Here is a 21,326-nt window from a genome sequence, read left to right as displayed (position 1 = left end):
CAAGAAAAAAAAGGACCTATCACAGCCAGTTTTGGGTTAGGTGGCCCAAATGCCAGTTTAGAAACACTCCTAACTATATTCTGGTACGGATTTTGCTTATAGGCGACATAAGCAACTCAAACTGTAGTGGATAATTTGGCCTGCTGCAAACAACTCAACCATGCTGTTTGTTAGTTGTACATAGCAAATTGCTGACACTTGCTAGAATTAAATGTTGGGGTAAAATGCGCAAATAAATATTTATATATTTACATGTAAATATATAGACTTCTACTATATGTGACTATAGTAATATACTCAGATAGGCAAATGAGAGAAATGCCGCTCAGCCTTAAAGTGAAGAAAAAAAAAAAACCCTAAGCATGTAAACTTTTGAGTATAAACACAGAGCTGTCGCATAGGTCAATCTGCTATCAATTAAATTTGCAAATCAGCATTCAGAAAAGGAAACTCACTGGCTTTTGTTGGTGGCCCGGCTGCATCACCCATAGCTTGGGGTGAGATAAACACTCAAAATCTTAGAGAAGCATTGCAAAGGAGAATATACTCTGGTACCTTCCGGAAACACTGCCAGCAGCTCACCCCGTTGTATGCAAAGGTGACGTTCTCCATTGATATTGTGCATAATGTAAAACATAGAAATTTACACCCTCAGCTGACCGCTTATATATAGATAAAAAAATACACAAATTGCAAAAGAAAAACTGTTTATACATATATAATTTAAGTGTATTTATATATTTATAACGAATATTTTTTTTTTCTCAGCACAAAATAAATACAGCCATTTTAAACGTCCCACCCGTGTAATAAAAATACATTCTTTACAAATGATGAATAAAACTAGTGCTGAGGAATGGGTTTATGCCAGCCAGGCAGGACCTCACTTGGAAGGGGTTTCATACTTAAAAACCACGCTGAAGATCTTGCCCCTCAGTCTTTCAGCTAGCCAGGAGTTCTTGATAACAGCCAATTTTAAGCTTTCACACTGGAAGCTGGCGTAGTAGTTTGTATGGATGGCTCGTCCCATGCCTTCTATGATCACCAGATCAGTATTTCGTTCCTTAACAAGCATAGTGAGTCCTTTGTCAAGTCGACTGCAGAAAACAATAGAGAAAAATATATAAAGTAGAGAAAAACTATAATTAAATATGGCACCTGTGTGATAGATATCACTAAAATGTTCCCAAGCAAAACAAACAAAACCAAGTTCCTTATTTCTGTCCATTATTAAGCCTGCAATCCTGCTTCTCTTCCCTCAACATGAAGCAGAAAACTTGCAGGGCTTAATGGCACCATGTAAACATGTACACAATCAAAGCATGCTGGGAATCATAGGTGTGATCAGATTCTCTGGACAGGCTGCGTTGCAGATTTAACCAGATTCTTATTTCATAAGCCCAAGGTCAGATTTACATCTGCTATACCAGCACAACAAAACCAGGAATTATTATATACTATATAGTGTATAAAGCAGTATACATTAAATAAAAATGTCAGTATTTGACCAGGGGGAAAACACACCAAAGATAAAGGAGTTTCTCCTACAGCGCCTCACCCCGATTTCTGAGCCTGGATCCAGGTGCTCCATAGTCCATTACGTTTAAGTACATTTTCATATTATCAGTAATGTTCAGTAGGGGAAAGGATTTTTTTGGAGAGCAGGCTCATACCAGAATCTCAAAGAAGTTCCAAAATACATGGAAGAAGGTTTTTACATTTTGAGCAAACATCAGAGGCCACATTACATATTGTAGCTAGCCAATAGGTGTGAGATACAGTTAATCTAAAAATGTTATTACCAAAATTCTGTTACTAGCCAAAGTTGTAATTTGTGGCACCGGTTCAAGGGTCTCTTTATACATTTCATCTATATTAGGGATGTCCTTACACCACATATGATTAACCTCTACCGAGAGAATTCTATTTGCTTCTAATCGGACAGTGTGGTTGAAGCAATTAAACTTCCAATGGAATTTCTTTTTAAATTCAACTGGCACAGTTAAGAATTATGAGAATAAAGCATGTTCAACTGAAAGAGCATCTAAAAGCATCTTGGGCAAAAGGTGTAATTAAGTGTGAAAATATTTTTTTTACCACATAATGGGGTCCATTTCTACACACAAGTTGTTAGAAACCTGCAACTTCTTTGTCATGACAGTCAAAACCATGTAATAATAAGGGACGCCCCACTACAGAAGCCTGGCAAGTGCTTTATAGGAACCGACAATGCAACCTCGACGATAACTGCCTTATTATGCAACTGAGGTTCAGCAATGTAGAATATTTTCCCTAAATGTCTAATGGCTTAATGGTCATAACAAAAATCAAAAGAGAGAGAAGACAAACCCTTCATTCCACAACAAACACAAGTAGCTGCTATGCATCAAGCATTTGCAACTCAGAGAAACACACATTTGAGAACTTACCTAAGGTCTAAACATGGGGAACTTGAGCCTGTTTGTACCAATATCAACCTCTCGTCCTGCAGAGCAGACCTAGAAAGTAGAAAGGTTTAGTTTGCACCTGAAAGGGCAGGTCTGCTGTAATATAAGTTATATATGTCACAGGGACCCAAGTATGTATCTAATCCCAGTTGCTCCTCTTGCATGTCAAAAAATATAAATTGTAGAGTGTTCCTTTATAAAATAGATTCTGATTGGAAGGTATGTAAATGAAAAAGGAAGGTATGTAAATGAAAAAGGTCAAAGCCTCAACATTACTGTGAAAATCTAATAAAATATTTCAACGTAGCTAAACTAAATTTTCTCAAATTATAAAGAATGAAATGAGTAGAAGCAAAAATGTTTATCAATATAGAAAACTTTAAAAAAAAAATCTCCATGATGTTCACCGCTTAGAATGAGTATGTTAAAATATCTCTCACTGATTAGACTTTGAAATATTTTAGATACTACCACAAACTACAGGTATGGGATCCATTATCTGTAAAGTTGAAGTTGCCTCCATCTTTATATACTGTCTCTTCAGCCAACCATTCTCTTCCCACTTGCACTTTATCAGCAGATAGTATTTATCCTGCTTTACTTAAAACTTTAAAAGTTTTTGCTACATCTAGAATCCCCCAAATTACCAGAGATTCAACCAGATAAACCAGATACTATGCACTGCTCACAACTGGCTCTTGTGAAAGCAGGGTTGACCATTTAACCTGCTACATTTTTGTTATGTATATTTATTCATATTATATGTGACACTTTGGATAATAATTATTAATCATTTATTACTCTTCATTAAGTAACTTTTTAAACAGACCACTATATCTTTGGACAGTGTTTTGCTATGACTTTCCGGTAAAACCCGACTTTTACTCCCTATTCAATGTTCATGCCATTATAAGTCTGTTCAGGCTCCCTTCACCATTGGCTAGTGTCAGTACACAGTTTTAAAAGGATGTTGTACCTCCAAGTCAAGAGTAGTACCATGATGTACACCATGATTTTAGTTTGCTTTAAATTACCTACATATATGATGTTCCCAGCCCTATATATATTACTTTCACAAAATAGCTAGTACACTAGCAGAAGACAAAACTGACTACTACTTACTGTATGGTAGTATCCATAGCTGCAATACATTCTGTTACAATCAGAGATTCGTTGTATGTTACATCATTTAGGGCAGGACCAGAATTACAGGCCAGAATAACCTGCAAGATTAAACATTTTATTATCTCCATAAAACCCATACAATGGTTTTGGAAATCAGTAATAGCACTGAAAATACTGCATTTTCTCTAAAAATGGCGTATAGGGATTTACATGTGTGTAAATCTACACATACTGTACGTAGAGGACACATTGCATTTTCAGGCACAAAAAACAACAAAAAACTGTTTATTAAGTGTTTTATATTGAAAATATGTTCTGATTACAATTGTGATGCACTGTCTAAATGTGTCTCCTGTAATAATCACTATACAGCAGACAATATAAAGTTCTTGTGGCCCTTTACTTAATAACAGGTAGGTAGGACCAAATCCTTTACATTATCAAAGAGTATGAAAAGAAAAGCTGTAAGATTGGCAGGCCATCTCTCTAGGCGACACCCACGCAGGATCACTTGCTTGCACATAGTCATTTTCTAATCACAATTTTACAGGCTGGAGAAAAATAATGCATATATTCACAGTACCTCAGTTCCTCTGGCAAGCAGCTCTCGAACAAAGGGGAAAATTCCCAGAATTATATCTATACCACTGTTATCCACAAAAATTAAGGCACATTTATGAGGCGGACCCTATAGAAAGAAGCAAATCAAAATGAATATAGATTGAATATGACCATAAGAGTTTCGCTTTTATTCTTCTGCAAATATTCCCTGTAGTTTACATTTTTTTTCTCTATTAAGCAGATGTCATGAAAATAACCTGAGATTTTAGGGTTTTGGCAAACAATTAGGAAGTTGATGGGTGGTATTCTCATTACCTTTGTTTTTACATATATTATTCTGAGCCAATTCTAACATTTCGACATTTTAAATGTTGCATGCATAACAACGACCCCATGCACAAAACTGTTATATGGATAGAATTCATGTGATATTTTGGGTGACTACCAGAATATAAATCTACTTAAATCTCTTGCACAACATAACCAAAAAGCATAGATCTGAGCAATAGGCATATGAGCGAAATAGCTGAATTCGTTGGTGTGGTAGAAGTACAGCTATAGCATTTCAAGGTACATAGATGAATGGATAAATGCAACAGTTTAGGCCAATACATTGTGCCATGTGCCAACTCATTGGTGATTAGGTACTTTAATTCATAATCACAGCACTGTAAGGGTTAAGAATTAGTGTTCAAAAACAATACGAAAATTTAAACCTACCCTTAATCGCTCAATCCAGTTATCGTATGTGTCCACTAGCCAAGGACGTGCTGCAGGAAAAGGGACAAATTATTTTTGCCAACAGTTCTATTGTAACAATACGATGTACATAATACCCTGCTGCGAGTATAAATTAGTTCTAAGTAGAATTTGTCTGCAGGTTAGTGTTCATTGAAGAACGTATAATATTAGACCAAAAACAAACAGAGTCAGCTGGGCCAGGCACGAAGCCTTAAAAGCCCTGTTGACTGAAAGCTAACCAGTTCAGACTTAGTTAGAGATAGTTAAAAACTAAAACGTAACTTTTAATCCAAATAAATAAAACCCATACACACACCACCAACAAACTGAATAACAAAAGACTCCATAGTGGAAGTGATGAAGTCCGGGAAAAGTGTCTCTAAAACCAATTAAAAACCAGGCTACAGGTGGAACGGTGAACTAGCACAACTTAGACCATGTCAAATGACAGTGTGCTTTCCGCAACAAGTTTAAACCCTGGATGCCAGTCGCAGTCCCAGAACCCTCCCTTCCAATAGTTCCCCAGATAGAATCTCCTACCTAGCTATGTAGGGAACAAGTGGGAGCTAGTCGCCCACCGTCCACCTATGCCACAAGCCCGACGCGTTTCGCCGTTTGCGCGGCTTCTTCAGGGGCATAAGTGCCGGGTGTGTGTCCAAATGCGGTTTAAATAGCCGTCTCAAGCCATTCGTGTAGCTCGGCGCCTCAGATTAGCGTCATTTCCGGTTGCGCAAGGAGAGAATACCCTCAAGCGCATCAATGTATCTATTGTGCATTGTGGTTAATGGGTTATGCGCATACGTCACTTCCGGTTGCGCATGTTGCTAATGTACTCGGACGCCTCATTGCATGATTGCGCATGCGCTGCCCATACTTGCGCGTAAAGGTCTATATGTCATGCGCACATTTACCTCTAGCATTGCGTATTGCGCACGCGCCCCCCATATATTACTGGTTGCTACGGTGAGTGGGGCCAGTAACGTATCTGAAACAGAAATAGTCAATGACTAATCAGACACGGAGACCCCTTTACTAAAATAAATAGCGCTAGGGGGCACAAGCAAGCTAAGGACCGCTTGATATTACCTAAAAAGGAGGAAGTATATAGCCACTTGAAATTATTCCTAGAATGATTATCAGTATATTAAAAAAGGATTATTATTATAAAAATGGAGAGAAGGTAAAGCCCTCATTGAGGCCATATGGTACTTTAGTATTTAACCAATAAATCCATTGTGCTTCACACTGCAATAATTTTCTGTCTATGTCACCAACCCGCATTGTGGGGTTGATGTGATCCACTGCTGTGAATTTTAACATCTCAATCTTGCCATTGTGTATTTCGTTAATGTGTCTTGCTACCGATGTATTCCTCCTATGTTTGACATCTCCCACATGCTCAAGGATTCTTCTCCTAAATTCACGTTTCGTTTTACCAACATAACGCTTCCCGCATTCACAATTCATCAAGTATATTACTCCTGATGGTACTGCAATGTATTGGATGGACTTATAGATGGGTGTGTAAGTCACCGGCATGTGACAAAGCACAGAACACTAAGCACTGATTCATTAAGGGTCGAATATCGAGGGTTAATTAACCCTCGATATTCGACTAGGAATTGAAATCCTTCGACTTCGAAAATATCGAAGTCGAAGGTTTAGCGCAAATTCTGCGATCGTACGATCGAAGGATTATTCCTTCGATCGAACGATTAAATCCTTCGAATCGAAGGATTTAAATCCAACGATCGAAGGAATATCCTTCGATCAAAAAAACTTAGGAAAGCCTATGGGGACCTTCCCCATAGGCTAACATTGACTTCGGTAGCTTTTAGCTGCCGAACTAGGGGTCGAAGTTTTTTTTAAAGAGACAGTACTTCGACTATCGAATGGTCGAACAATTTTTAGTTCGAATCCTTCAATTCAAAGTCGTAGTCGAAGGTCGAAGTAGCCCATTCGATGGTCGAAGTAGCCCATTCGATGGTTGAAGTAGCCCAAAAAATACTTCGAAATTCGAAGTTTTTTTGCTTCGAATCCTTCACTCGAATTTAGTGAATCGGCCCCAGAATGTATAATTCTGCAGTATAAATAATATGCCTGGTGCTAGCTGTTACTGTGACTGCATAAAACCATAACCAAATATAGCAATATTCTAATATGTTAAACAAATTTAGTGTTTGATGGTCTATAAAACACTAAAAATCTCTGTGTGCCAGGGGGATCTTATTGTGTATATATTGTGCATCATGAATATAAAAAAAAAATTACAAAACATAGTATGGTGTCTGTGTAAGCATACAGAGCAATGTCAGCTGTTGACTAATACGGTGCACAAACCATTCATTCAGGCAAGAGGGTGCATAGAGAATAAAGTCAATGCCAAACATGTACATCAATAATTTATGTCAGGGAGCTTTAATTCCAAGTGAAGGGGCAGAATATTACATCATAGCCTAAAGTACATTAAATGCACAAAAGTATTATGGGATGGATGGGATGTGTGCCTCTGAAGCTTTTTCTTTTTGAAACTATTGCTCACCTTGCAACTTTTCTTTTGCTTCCTCAAATCCAAACTCTGAATTAGATTCCAGGACTCTGAAAGGAATAAACAAACAGGAACACATCAAAGCACTTAGCTGTATAGATGTATGTAGTATAATCTAAATGTTAATACAATGAGACCCTTTACAAGTACAGTACTAGTTGGAAAGTCAGCTTAGCAGCTCTATATAAATACATATAGCACCTCCTACTGGTACCAGCATAAATCTAGTAGAATCAATTTACATGGACTTCTGAGTGGCCATAAACAATATTGAGATGCTTATAACAAGGAGCACAGCTGCAATGAAAGCACAATGCAGTGGATTTTTGTAAATCAGAATTAATGAACACCAGTTATGACAAATATGAAAATTTCTGCCAGAAACCATAAAAAAAATAACTGAGTATAATGTATGGTTAAAATAAAAAAAAAAATAGAAAACTCAAAGCCAAGATGATTTATTCATCAGTATCCGTTATACCTCCCTCCACCCTAAGGTTTTATAGGACTATGTTATTAAAGGAAAACTATACCCCCAAAATGAATACTTAAGCAACAGATAGTTTATATCAAATTGAATGACATATTAAAGAATCTTACCAAACTGGAATATTTATTTACATAAATATTGCCCTTTTACATCTCTTGCCTTGAACCACCATTTCGTGACTCTATCTGTGCTGCCTCAGAGATCACCTGACCAGAAATACTACAACACTAACTGTAACAGGAAGAAGTGAGGAAGCAAAAGGCAGAACTCTGTCTGTTAATTGGCTCATGTGACCTTACATGTGGTTTGTATGTGTACACAGTGAATCTTACGATCTCAGGGGGCGGCCCTTATTTTTTAAAATGGCAATTTTCTATTTATGATTACCCAATGGCACATACTACTAAAAAAGTATATTATTATGATAATGGTTCATTTACATGAAGCAGGGTTTAACACATGAGCTTTTTTACTCAGTATCTTTTAATAGAGACTTACATTGTTTGGGGGGTATAGTTTTCCTTTAAATAATTGATTAACAGATTACCTATGTGTTACCTAATGGTTAAGTTAAATTCAAACTGGAAGTAGAGAGATATAAGAATTGTAAAACCAATTGATAATTAATCAAGGGTTTATTTATACTGAGGGTAAGTCATCATATTACTAGTTATATCCAGCCACGAATAGGGATGGGTGAATTTGACCCGTTTCACTTCGCCAAAAATTTGCCGCCTACGAAATGTCGCCGACGCCTATTAAAGTCTATGGACGTCAAAAAATTTTTGCTACGCGGCGAAATTATTTTGACGCATGATGCCATACAAGTCTATGGCCGTCATTTCAGTGGCAAAACAAGGCAAAAAATTTGCCCATCCCTAGCCACGAACATTAATATTATTTGCAAGTGATACAATACTTATAGGCTCATTTACCAACGTGTGGCTAATTGCAAAAACAGGTGCAAAAAGTTTGTTTGAGAAGCAACTTTTTTGGAAATGCAACCCTGGCAGGTGCAACATGTCATCCTGCTGCTTAAGATGTAACAAAAGTGGCCATGCAGTAGATAAAGTTCACTGTAATATTCAGAAGGTGAAGGCACACAGATTCTTCAGTGGCCTAAGCAAAGTCCCACTCCATTTATTAGTGGAGTGCTAATCTATGTGCCTCTACCTTCTTTATACTACATTGGACTTGGATAGTATCATGCATAACTGCAGGAGCAATGAGAACTGCCTGCATTGAGACTGTGTTCAAGGCAGGTGTTAAGCACAGTGTTCTCTTGCCCTTTACAGTGTGCCTAGCAGCCAAATTACAATTAATGCCCACCCAGAGTCATTTGTTGGCACAAATGCTTAGTGAATGGAATGTTGTACCCCTTAGTCGCACAGCTCATCCGCCTATACAATTGTTAAGCCATTAAAGGGTTGGTTCATCTTTAGTTAACTTTAAGTATGTTATAGAATGGCTAAATTTCAGTTGGTCTTTAATATTTGTTTTTTTTACATAGTTTGAATTATTATTTGCCTTCTTCTTCTGACTTTTTCCAGCTTTTAAATGAGGGTCACTGACCCCATATAAAAACAAATGCTGTGTAAGGCTACACATTTATTGCAATTGCTACTTTTTATTACTTGTTCACTCTTTCTATTTAGACCCTCACCTATTCATATTCCAGTCTCATATTCAAATCAACGCATGGTTGCTAGGGTAATTTGGACCAGATTGTTGAAACTGCAAACTGGAGAGCCACTGAACAAAAATTTAAATAACTCAAAACCCATAAAGAATAAAAAATGAAAACCAATTGCAAATTGTCTCAGAATATCACTCTCTACATTAAACTAAAAGTTAACTTAAAAGTGAACAACCCCTCTAAAACTCTAAATGAATCTTCTTTACATCCATTGCTGATAATTTGGAATGTGCTAAATATGTATGAGTTAAGCACACATCACTAAAACAAATACATTTTTCAGCAAGGCCATCGACTGTAAATTAATGGAAAATATCCACTACTAATGGAACAGGAAACTCATGAACATTAGGCTGTGTGCTGCAATGAAACCGACATACACATACAACTCTTAACAATTATTGCAGGACAAGGTGTGACTATTTTAACACAAGGGTAAGTGTATCTATACATAACATGGTTGGTTTAAAATGTAGAACACCTACTCTGAGACTGCTTTTGCTCCCCAGTCAAAGACATTGCCCGCTAGCAGTCCTTTCACCAGAGCAAACTGTTTCTCCTCCCAGCCCAATGCATCCAATGATTTGATTACTCTCTGAAAACATTTTAACGCTATGTCATTCTCTTTCTGCTTTACCTGTAAAGAAAAATATGAGAAACTGTACATTACATAAGGAAAATGTCTTACCCAGGCTTGGATGCCTTGGTCCAAGACCCGTTCTGTTCATTCACTCTCCTCTTAGGTTCATGGCCTCTATCGGACCAACAAGTTACCGTTATCAGCATGCTTAACGTGAACAAGACAGATACACTGAGGTGCTAAGGCTAATCAAACGACACACATTGCAAAAACATATTTCTTATGATAGGGGAAAAAACTCTCCAGGTCCAGTGACATGAATAAAAAGAAATGATGATTTAGAGAGACACAGAAGGAACATACATTAGGATAGATACATGATAAGTGGCAGTTTGATCTCTGGCTTTGCCTAATTTTTACTTTAGTAATGTTTCTGATGCAAACACATCAGTTTACGTGTTTATTAAGTCATACACGTCATAAAAGTATGACTTAATAAACACATAGGGGATTATCCCTATGTATTTGCTATTGAGTGCCAGTACTTTGATTTGGAGCATATGTATACACACACACATATACACAGCCACACACAATGCAATTTGGCAAATGTCTTTAGCAAAACCATGCAACATTTCTTTCAAAAAATTTCACATAGTTGCTTCCAACACAAATTAGCTACACATTTTTGCATCACATATTAGAGGTGCAAAGATTTGACCTGGTTAGTGAATTTCATGGAGCAAGTGAAGAAAACAAAATATGCTTTCAAGTAAATATTTCATTATTTGCACAGCTCTAAAACAGAAGAGGGCAAATATGAACAAGAATGGTTTATTTTATTTTTTAATAGGTGCAATTCTACAACCACTTTGTACCTAGTGCTGGGCCTTAAACTGTAAATGAGCCCTTCAGTGTTAAGTCCACAATAACAATCTCATACCTATTTCTTCTGATTTGTAGGGTCCATTAAATTATATATATATATATATTTATAGATGATTTTATCAGGTTATCACTGTTCAGTTAAATCATTGTATCCCTTGATGACAAGATGAAAACAAGTCAGCTGTGACTTGTACAACATGCCTGGCTTTGGATCTTTTCAGGTATCTCCAGAATCGAACTATTATCGTGCAGGATGCACTCCTGTATTGTAAAATGCCTGGCATGGATGCACTAATAAGCATGCAAAAAATAATAAATTCAGTAAATCTACACACTTGATAACAAAGAACTGAAAACATATAGACAGCACAGCAATGTGGAGTTACCTACCCAGAATACATGGCTTGTTGCTTCTTCTAGTCAGAAAGAAATATTTGGATACACATGACAAAATGAGAATAAAACACACTCACCTTTGAATACGGATCTGGGAAATTGAATTCATTAAGACAATGTTCTCTTGTGTCTAATAAACTGCGAACTGTCAGTGATCCATAAGCACTGTAAGGATAGACAAGAACACCTAGTAAGGATATTTAACTAGTGGAATAGGCAGTATGTTCACTGCAGTTACAGAAGAACCCCGATTTGATGTACCAGGATTTAACAGTTTCCGAGAATTGACAAAGTATTTTTGTGGTCCCATACAGGCAAGTGGAGTCTTTTTGTTCCCGGATTTTACCCCATATTAATGTCATCCCCTGAGAAATATAAAATTAGGGTTCTCCTGTAACTAGTTTCTTAGAAGTAATACGAAACTACTTACAAAGGCTGAAGTCTCAGGGTTCGTAATTTATTCAAGTACTTCTGCTGAAATTTGTATGCCCGATCTGTTGCATCATTTGCATCAGGTTGACTGGCAACAGCCCGTTTAGCCACCTTGAAAACAAATTTGGAAAGAATGTCCAAAATACCCGTACTGCCTCCCAGAATACAATGTACTGTGAATTTATACTGGCTAGTGTGTGAACAGAGGGTAGTGTTAGCACATGGCAAAAATGGATTGGTTGCCAGCACACATATATATGTAATCATCCATTATTATCTTACTTTTTTTTTAAAATTTTACTAAAGGTGAACCATAGCTAATAAATACTATTTTCTCTTTAATAATAAAAATAAAAGGAAAGCATGCAATACATGATCTAGTAACAAAATGTAATGCTATGTATTAACTAAATAACATTTTTATTGTTGGTACACCAAACTGCCACATGATGGTGCTGATTAGTAAGACTTAACATGCAGTATATATTTTTGAACCACACATTTTTGACTTACACCTTCCAAAGCTTCTTCAAAGCATGAAAGCCAGTATTCCCGAGCCATAGCATCTTCTGCTAAATCCACTGTATCAGGGACATAGGATGATGAATCAAACAGCAAAGGCAAATTCACCAGCTGCCGTTCCAGTCGGTCCATTTCCAGCATGTCAAACTGTAAGGTATAGAATCTCATCTCACTATGAGTTAAAATACACTTCAACAGAACCATAACAATAATGAACTAAACTGGTAACAGTTTGCCACAATTGGGTGATGCATAGCAACCAATCAGACTTCTTCTTTTACTTTTATAAATAAAAACAACTGATTTTTATGCACTACAGGTCACGCATTGCTTGTGTTACAGAAGAGCATGTGATTTTGCAAGTTAACTCCATACAAATTTAATTTCAGCTATGGCAAAATACATGAAATATACTGTAACTAAATCATGAGGTAAAGGAGGTAGCTATACTTCAGTAGATTGCAAAGGTGCTCAGAATTAATTTTTGTTTGACTGAACAAAATTGTTCTTTTTAGGTTTACAACACTTGTGCGGTTTCGATTTTGATATAAGCTATTAAAGGTTGTGGAACACCCTACTATTCAACTTGGGATGGATACAGTCCTGAAAATGTACCCCTCAACATTAGTCCTATTTGTGCTCCTCGACTTTCATTATTTATAAGGGGCTGAAACCTTTAAAAAAAAAAAAAAAAAAAAAGAGCAGTTTGGCAAAGAAATGGAAGAATTTCTCATATGGGCTAGAATACAAGACAAGCGGCACCAAACTAAACATGTACAACTGCAATCTTGCACTGCCACAATAACTGGATAGCCCAGGGTAAAGCAGTTAATTGTTTCTCTGCCAACACACAAACTAATCCTTTTCTGCAAGCTATGGCGTCACTACAGAACAGCAGCATTCTAAAAGCAGCCAATATAGGGAACCAGAGCTAGCCTGAATCACACTGGTGGTTTAGCGGCACCTGGATGCCACAGGTTGGATACAATTGCAGGAGGAGGACATAAGGAGCAGAGTTACTTACTGTAAACTGGAGGAAAGGATGAGAAAACAGGGAGGTAAAAACAGTTGTAAGAATTTACACATATCTACAAATTGCTTTCGATAAAGGTATAAACAATCCCAACTTCAAAAATAAATCTAGCGGTCTTTGTATGAAATATTGCACTGCTTATAAATACATTCATGTATTATACAGCTGTAATTAAGCTTTAATGTTGTCCTCCTAAAATTCTGCTGCCCTAGGCCTTTGTACAAATCTGGGGCTTGACCATTGTCAAAGCTTGCATGGGCTTCAAACGCAATTGCTAAACTATTTCCCTTGCAATAGACACTGCCCAGCTGGAATATTACACAGAAAGGGTGAGAATCTACAACCAGCCAGTTGTTGTGAACTGGTATTACCAGCTGGAGGCCACCAAGCTTCTAATCTCTACAGTTTATAATGAGCTTCCGACAGTTATTTGTGAATTTTCTTCTAAAATATATTGTGCATAACAAAATTGTGGCTTAGCATTAATGCTCCTTCAAACAGTGACGTGTATTTGTTTTCCTCTCTGCTTAGAGGTACAGCAGGTGTCGACACTCCCAGTGTGATTATTAATACAACTCACAGTGCCACTTCGAGTCCTCTGCATAGGGTAAATATCAGGTGAAGTGCTCATGAGACCAGAGCTGCCAGCGTAGTTTTCTCCCCAGCTGTACATATTGGGATCTAGTGAAAACATTCCAGTTACATTTTAATGGAGAATAATACATTCTGAATTGATCATAAAGCAGATTATAACATTTCAAAGCAAGCAAAGAAGAAGCCCTCAGACAGCAGCAACGGTTGTTTAGTTCAATCCACCCTGATTACCTAGAGCAAACCTTATTTATTTTGTCCCTCAATAAAAGAAAATGCAATTTTAAGTAAATTTCCAGTACAGATTAATGACATATTTTCTGCTGTTTTAACGTAAATTGTATGTGTAATTGCAGTCAAAAATAGAATTTCTTCATTCCTGGGTAGTGGTGAGCTAAACTTTTTGCCAAGAAAATGACGCCCATAGACTCTATTGTCACACATAGGCTTCAGTGCTTTTCGGCAAAATATACAGTACACCTAGAATATAAATGTCACAATTTAAGGCTGATTAGTAATTAATACAGATAATTGCTACATAGCAGCACAGAAACCAGTGAAACTAGCATCAGAATGTAATAATCAGCCCTGTAGCATCAGCTGATATTACAGGCCAACCTCATTTTTTGCTTGATAGTTTGTGACAACCTCTAAGCTTAGCTTCTCAACAGCTGCTCAGAGTCCACTAAGCATGGGAGTGTCGCAGACACTTTCCAAGATCATAACCCCCCCTGTGACAAGTCTGAAGTCCAGGATCATTGCTGCCATTTAGTAGCTGAAATTTTAGGCTCATGCAATAAGGTCATTATATAAAATATGGCATTTTTAGCCATTTATTTTTAGGGTTTAGTTCTCCTTTAAAAGATGATAGGTTGAGTGCCATTCATTGGTCTGTATCTTTTACATGCCATAAAAGCAATGTGGTACCCTTACCTCTTCCCTGTACTGTCCTACAGTATATTATACTAACTAGCCAGTTTTGCTTCCAAGTCAATATTTTCTTCCCCAGCTCAGTAAGAAACTGTTGCAAAGATTTTACGTTTTTACCAGACCAATTTAAGCATAAAGTAATTATTTTATAAACTGGCATTAAATATTGAAGAGATGCTAATAAATACTTACTGTCTTGCTCAGCTCCTTTTAGAAATGCCCCTATAGTGCCAAGGTAACCTTCATGCCTGAGAAAAAGTGCCTGGACTTCTCCCTGAAAGCAGAGGCAGAACAACATGGATAATTATGGTTAAGAAATGGCACTTACAGGTATGGGACCAGTTATCCAGAATGCTCGGGATCTGGGGTTTTCCGGATAATAGATCTTTGGATCTCTTCATACCTTAAGTCTACTAAAAAATTATTTAAACATGAAATAAGCCCAGTAGGATTGTTTGCCTCCCAATAATGATTAAGTATATCTAATACATGGCACTGTTTTATTACTACAGAGAAAAGGGAAATCATGTTTAAAAGTTTGGACAAAATGGAGTGTATAGGAGAAAGCCTTCCTATAATTTTGAGCTTTCTGTATAACGGGTTTCCGGATAATGGATTATAATTTATCCATAGCAACAGCCAAATTCTGTTAGATTGACCTACGGTAGATGGGTATAAGGCGACTAAAGAAAAAAGAAGGGGTTATGAATCAAGGAAGGTTACAAACATGGCAGTAGTGGGTAAACGAAAGTTCTGAATTGACAACAGAGAGAGAAAAAAATGGGTTCAAATGTACTTTACAGTGGCAGAGCAAAAAGTCATTTTTTTATCCTCTCCTTTAAACACCATTGGTCCCCACTAGACTACAAACCACCCCCCACCCCCCCCCGGGTTGCCACATCTTCTGGAAACAAATACCGAATTCCAATCTCTGTTCCTACTTCCCCATTTATAACATTAGCATAAAGAAACATTTTTGCAAAGCAGGTTGCAACCCTTAACTCTAACTTTACACAAAAATATGCATTTAATATGGCAGCTCACACTCTCACCTTAGAGAAGAAGTTTATACTGTAGGAGATTGTGTGCATTGTTACTGGGTGACCACGAATAAAGAATCCTCCAAAATACACCTGGGAGAGATTATGTTGTTTGGCATACAGACAGGCCAGTTGGCCGATATCATTGCTGATCATGTGCAACAGACTCTTTGCCATATCTTCTTTGGAGAAATCTAAGAAAGAATTAAGGAGCGGATATGGTGTTTTCATACAAAAGGCAGTAGAAGAAAAAAATCAACAGTAACAATGAAGATGAATAAAGAGACCTCTAAAAATTCAAGATGGATAACTGGATGACCAAAAACTTGGTCAGAAAAACTGTGTGTTTTGTAGAACTCAAAACTGCCCCAGCCAGCTGCTTTCAATAAGAACTCCCAGAATATGCAGTTGTCAGTCCACAAACACAAAAATTTCTAGGCTATAAAACACACAACTTACCTTGGAGCTAGCTTGCTCCACCAGCTAATTTATGGCAGAAAAGAAATGTGTGTACCATAGCCCTACATGGATAGTACACCTTCACAGAGCTTATCGTTTTCAAAAAAACAACGTAAATATAACTACTTTTTTTTTTTTTATAAAATGTACATGTTAAAAATGAATTTGTCCCAACCCCACCATCTTTCCAAAAAGATGTTCTGTATTGAGGCGCAAGTTGACAAATTGTCAATCTACATCCATATATAACCTGCCTTTACATAACCCAACCAGCCTACCCTAGATCTCTATCAGATGCTTTTTGACATCATTGGAGGGAGGCAGAGCAGGCTTGAAAATATAAATATGTGATGGACTTAAGAAGGCAGAGAAATCAGAACAACCTGATTGGCTGGGGCCAAGGACAGAGCTCAGCAAGCCACCTACCTGCAAACTGCTAAAACATTAGTGTTCTGTAAGACTGGTTGTTGATTCCATTAGTTTTATTTATGTCTCAGTAACAGCTCCTATTAAGCATTCTTACTAATATGAAGCTTTAACAGCAACTAATTTTACATTTTACAGAACCTTTGCAACTTAAAGGTTATGTGAAAAGAAAGCATATAATGAAAGATATTTTAACAGCATCAGTTCTCAAAGCAGTATTTGCTACTGCAACAAATGGTTCGGCAATGTTCTTTGCTGCCACAGTCAGACATTTTTCAGTGTGTCCACAGGACAATTAGCAAGAAGCATGAATCTAGCATGGAGGATTTTAATTTTGAATTAAGGATTAATGCATTCCTAATATTTTATGCTATGGGTTTTATTGCAGCCATCCGATAAAGCGATAATGCTAGAAAGTCACTTTGTCATCTTCTGATGTGGCTAACTGTGCCATTCAATGCTAAGGTTGTACATTTGCAATTTTCCACCTGCAGCTCTTGCCATATTACAATTATCTAAAATGATTATATGGCCAGTAGGGTTACACAGCCTCACAGCCTCAGGAAAAGTTTCGTTCCAAGCCAGGCTGTGACTGACCAGTTATAAGAGGAGAAAAAAAAATTGTTTTTTTTTGTTAAATGGAAATTTTCAAAATAGTTAAAAATAAAAACATTTGTCATGTACTATTTGAAAACTATTATTAAGGCACTAATACACTATCAGTAAATTATCACATGTTTATGAAGCACCAACATATTGTGGTGTTAACTTTAATAAAAATGCTTGTTTAATGTTGATGAGTTGGATATGTTAAAAATGCAGCATTTTATGCTTTAACATCACTCTACTTTCAAAAGATATTCAGGGTCTTACCTTTGTCTATAGTGGCTGACTTGCCAAAACTGCTTGCAATCAGATTTCCAGTCAATCCTAAAATTTGGTAAGCCCCTCCATATATATCTTTTACGAGCATGTCCACGTTTGTATGGTGTCCCTTGGCAGCAAGCTGCAGCAATTCATCAAACCTCTGTGGACATCAAAGAAACAAGAGCAATGTATTTGATAAGGTATTGCATTAAAGGAATAGTCCAGTGTGAAAATAAAAACTGTGTAAATAGATAGGCTGTGCAAAATAAAAAAATGTTTCTAATATAGTTAGCCAAAAATATAATATATAAAGGCTGGAGTGAACAGATGTCTAATAAAAACAGGCAGAATCCAACTTCCTGCTTTTCAGCTCTATAACCCTGAGTTAGTCAGCGACTTGAAGGGGGGCCACATGGTACATTTCTGTTCAGTGAGTTTGCAATTGATCCTCAGCATTCAGCTCAGATTCAAAAGCAACAGATATGACCCATGTGGCCCCCCCCTCAAGTCTCTGATTGGTTACTGTCTGGTAACCAGGGTAACCGGTCAGTGTAAACCAAGAGAGCTGAAAAGCAGGAAGTAGTGTTCTGACTGACATGTTATACATCAAATCACTCCAGCCTTTATACATTACATTTTTGGCTAACTAACTATATTAGAAACATTTTTTATTTTGCACAGCCTATCTATTTACCCAGTTTTTATTTTTACACTGAACAATTCCTTTAAATTCCACCACAACAAACTGGCCCATTAGCAACATTTTAGTCAGCAAGCTGGTCTCTAAAACATGTGCTTAATATATTTAGAACCAACAGAGGACTTGTACTATGTGACCAAAGGACAATGACTGACAGATATATACACACATATGCATGTACCCTGAAAGTCAAACCAGATGAACAAAGTGCATCCATTGCAAATCATTGTTTTCAAGACCATGTTTATTTATAAGTGCCAAAAATGATGCCTATCCCAGTTCCTGCTAGATACTGCATTTTAAAAGCAGATACAACATGAATTGAAAAGACACATAACTGTTTTATCTGACCTTTGTCTTTGTGAGCAGGGCACCTAGCCCCCAGAATGTACCTCCACCTATAGAACTTCCACCAATGCGTTCAAATTTGTCTTCTGCCTCTACCTGTTAAGTAAAATAAAAATTTCACATTGGGTTTTTAGAAGAGTTGCCTTACTGCTGAAGTCATAAAGTCTATGGTACACAAAGCATTTGGCCCCTATCCACAAGTTTCCCATAGAGATACATGCAAAAAGCCCTCCAGAAGCAGCACGGATATGCAACTACAAAGTGCTGTGAGCATTAAAATACTTTTTTAATAAATGTCTACTTATAAACAGCTTATTCCATACAAACAGTACTACTGATGAGTTTTACTTAGAAAACACAAAAAACTGCAGAAAGGAATTAAGCCATCTTACCTTAACTATCGATACACCTGAGCCAATGTTTACTAGTAAATATGGAAATATATTAGGGTGAGTGGTCTGAAATCGAAACTCAGGATCTGCGTGTTTGACATAGACAAAAGCTTCATGGGGTATGTTCTTTAATACAAAATTGCATCCCTTTATGAGACATGTCATTTCATCTTCCTTATCCACTCTAAAAAGACAACAGATATAATTTAATCATGACATTCATTTTAACATTTAAAAGGTGTACGATACAAAAGTCTTATTCATGCACATTTGCAAGTTAAAATAAAATTTAGGGTTTAGTTATCCTTTAAAGGAGAACCATCATAAAAAACAAAAATGTTATAGAAGCTCATTGCTAAGTCATATACTTTTTTTTTGAAAGATTTAAGTTACACTTTAGTATCCTCCCGGCAACCGGTCTCTCTACATGCTGGCTTTGTGTCAGAGTAGTACTCATCATAAGTTTGCTGACAGGAGTATAGTGCATAGTATCATAACTGCAGGGCAGTGGTAATTCTGGGGCTGCTGCACCTTGCTTCTAACTGAGTAGCATTAGCATCAGTGTTTTCCCACTTCTGTTCTCCACCAGAATGCTGTTGAAAACAAACTCCATGGTCATAGTGAACACATTTAATAAAAGCAAAGAAACACTCGGCAAAAAACTTACTTTAATCCTAATTTCTTTTCAATGAGGTCTTTGAATTTGTATGCTCCACCCCCTGTTGCTTTGATGACCTTTGTCTCTGTATTCACTAAATGATCTTTGATGAAGTCTAGACAAATCTCTATGTAGGCATTTTCAAATTTAATAAAGTGAAGTCGGGCTGTGATCTCTTCTTGTACGGATATTTCATACAGCTGTTCATGGTCGGAATCCTAAAAAAGAGACAGCACATCTTATTTTGCTTGTTTACAACCATACTAAACATATGCAAGAGCTATGGCACAATAGATTCAGTGCATCTATGCACGCACAGCATATTATGTAAGCAAAACAATGCATTGCTTGAAAGTATTATCACAGGTACTAGTCTGGAAATCCTTGCCTGTAAATGTACACTGCTTGGTATTTTGAGGCCCCATTTTCAGCAAGGAAATAACATGGGGGGAATACCACATCGGTGTAATTGTACAGTTACACTACACAATAAAGGTGCCCTTACTTTTATATTGACAGAAGATCTCTTCTGTCATTTCTGGAAAATACTTTGAAACAATTGTAAGCTGGTTATTCCAACTCAAACCTCACCTCAAACTTTTCTGCAGCTTTCTTTCAGCCCAAAGGGAAAAACAAAGAGATTGCAAACCCAATACTGTACCTAACCTATTTCCCAAAATCAAAAACAGCCATTCCCATAAATGAGAGGCTGCACTCACTGGCAACAAAACCCTATGCCATTAATGAAATTCAAGACAATTTCATGTTGCCAATGAAGAGGTTTTAAAAACCCAGGGCTGGATCATGAAAATGACATAAGGTTAGTTGGCATCTTTGACTATATCTACTGAACTTATATTTTTGCTCACAGGTGATAAAGTACCTTTTTTCTTAAAGGGGAACTATCGCAAAAATGGAAATTTAATATAAGCTTCATCATACTGAAATAAGAAACTTTCGAAACACAAACAATTACAAATTCTGCATGGTTTCTGAAATAATCAAGTTTAGGTTTACTATCCCTCTCTCAGAATCTGTTTCTCTTCATTCTGTCTTCATGCAGCAGGTGTCAGATATTCACTGACAGCTAGATACAATATATGGGGGGGGGGGCTTTCTTTCCTAACAGATGAATTAGAGCTCACTCAAATAAATGATTCCAGTATAAACAAAATAACTGCCTTTTGCACAAATCCATTTGCAACTATTGTATCAATTCTAATCAAATGTCTTTAAAGGGGTTGTGCACCTTTGAGTTAACTTTTAGTACGATAAAGAGAGTGATAGTCTGAGAATTTAAAATTGGTTTGTATTTTTTTTTTTGGGTGGTTTCTGAGTTATTTAGATTTTTATTCAACAGCTCTCCAGTTTGCAATTTCCGCAATGTGGTTACTAGGGTCCAAATTACCATGGTAACAATGGATTAATTTGAAAAAGGGACTGACATATGAATAGG

At 36.9% G+C, this 21,326-nt stretch overlaps 1 protein-coding gene across 2 annotated transcripts in view; it reads right to left on the bottom strand.

The window, feature by feature from the left end:
• Positions 1-705: 705 nt before the first annotated feature.
• Positions 706-21,326, bottom strand: part of pank4.L (pantothenate kinase 4 L homeolog) — a 28,740-nt gene continuing 8,119 nt past the window's right edge. The window contains exons 3-20 of one of the 2 annotated variants that reach the window (XM_041569338.1): positions 19,880-20,088; positions 19,213-19,396; positions 18,824-18,916; positions 17,779-17,932; positions 16,033-16,214; positions 15,173-15,254; positions 14,040-14,140; positions 13,451-13,456; positions 12,418-12,573; positions 11,903-12,015; positions 11,550-11,637; positions 10,094-10,245; positions 7,417-7,472; positions 4,854-4,903; positions 4,156-4,260; positions 3,570-3,670; positions 2,430-2,498; positions 706-1,097 (exon numbers count right to left, since the gene is read on the bottom strand). In XM_041569338.1, coding sequence (XP_041425272.1) covers positions 884-1,097; positions 2,430-2,498; positions 3,570-3,670; positions 4,156-4,260; positions 4,854-4,903; positions 7,417-7,472; positions 10,094-10,245; positions 11,550-11,637; positions 11,903-12,015; positions 12,418-12,573; positions 13,451-13,456; positions 14,040-14,140; positions 15,173-15,254; positions 16,033-16,214; positions 17,779-17,932; positions 18,824-18,916; positions 19,213-19,396; positions 19,880-20,088 — 2,115 coding nt within the window. In that variant the 3' untranslated portion in view covers positions 706-883. The remainder of the gene's footprint in view (positions 1,098-2,429; positions 2,499-3,569; positions 3,671-4,155; positions 4,261-4,853; positions 4,904-7,416; positions 7,473-10,093; positions 10,246-11,549; positions 11,638-11,902; positions 12,016-12,417; positions 12,574-13,450; positions 13,457-14,039; positions 14,141-15,172; positions 15,255-16,032; positions 16,215-17,778; positions 17,933-18,823; positions 18,917-19,212; positions 19,397-19,879; positions 20,089-21,326) is intronic. The other variant, XM_041569339.1, reaches the window with a different exon arrangement.

This window comes from Xenopus laevis, chromosome 7L (assembly GCF_017654675.1).
Source record: "Xenopus laevis strain J_2021 chromosome 7L, Xenopus_laevis_v10.1, whole genome shotgun sequence".
Classification (NCBI taxonomy): domain Eukaryota; kingdom Metazoa; phylum Chordata; class Amphibia; order Anura; family Pipidae; genus Xenopus; species Xenopus laevis.
The sequence above is the reverse complement of the archived record's forward strand: the minus strand, read 5'-3'. Positions and strand labels throughout refer to the sequence as shown.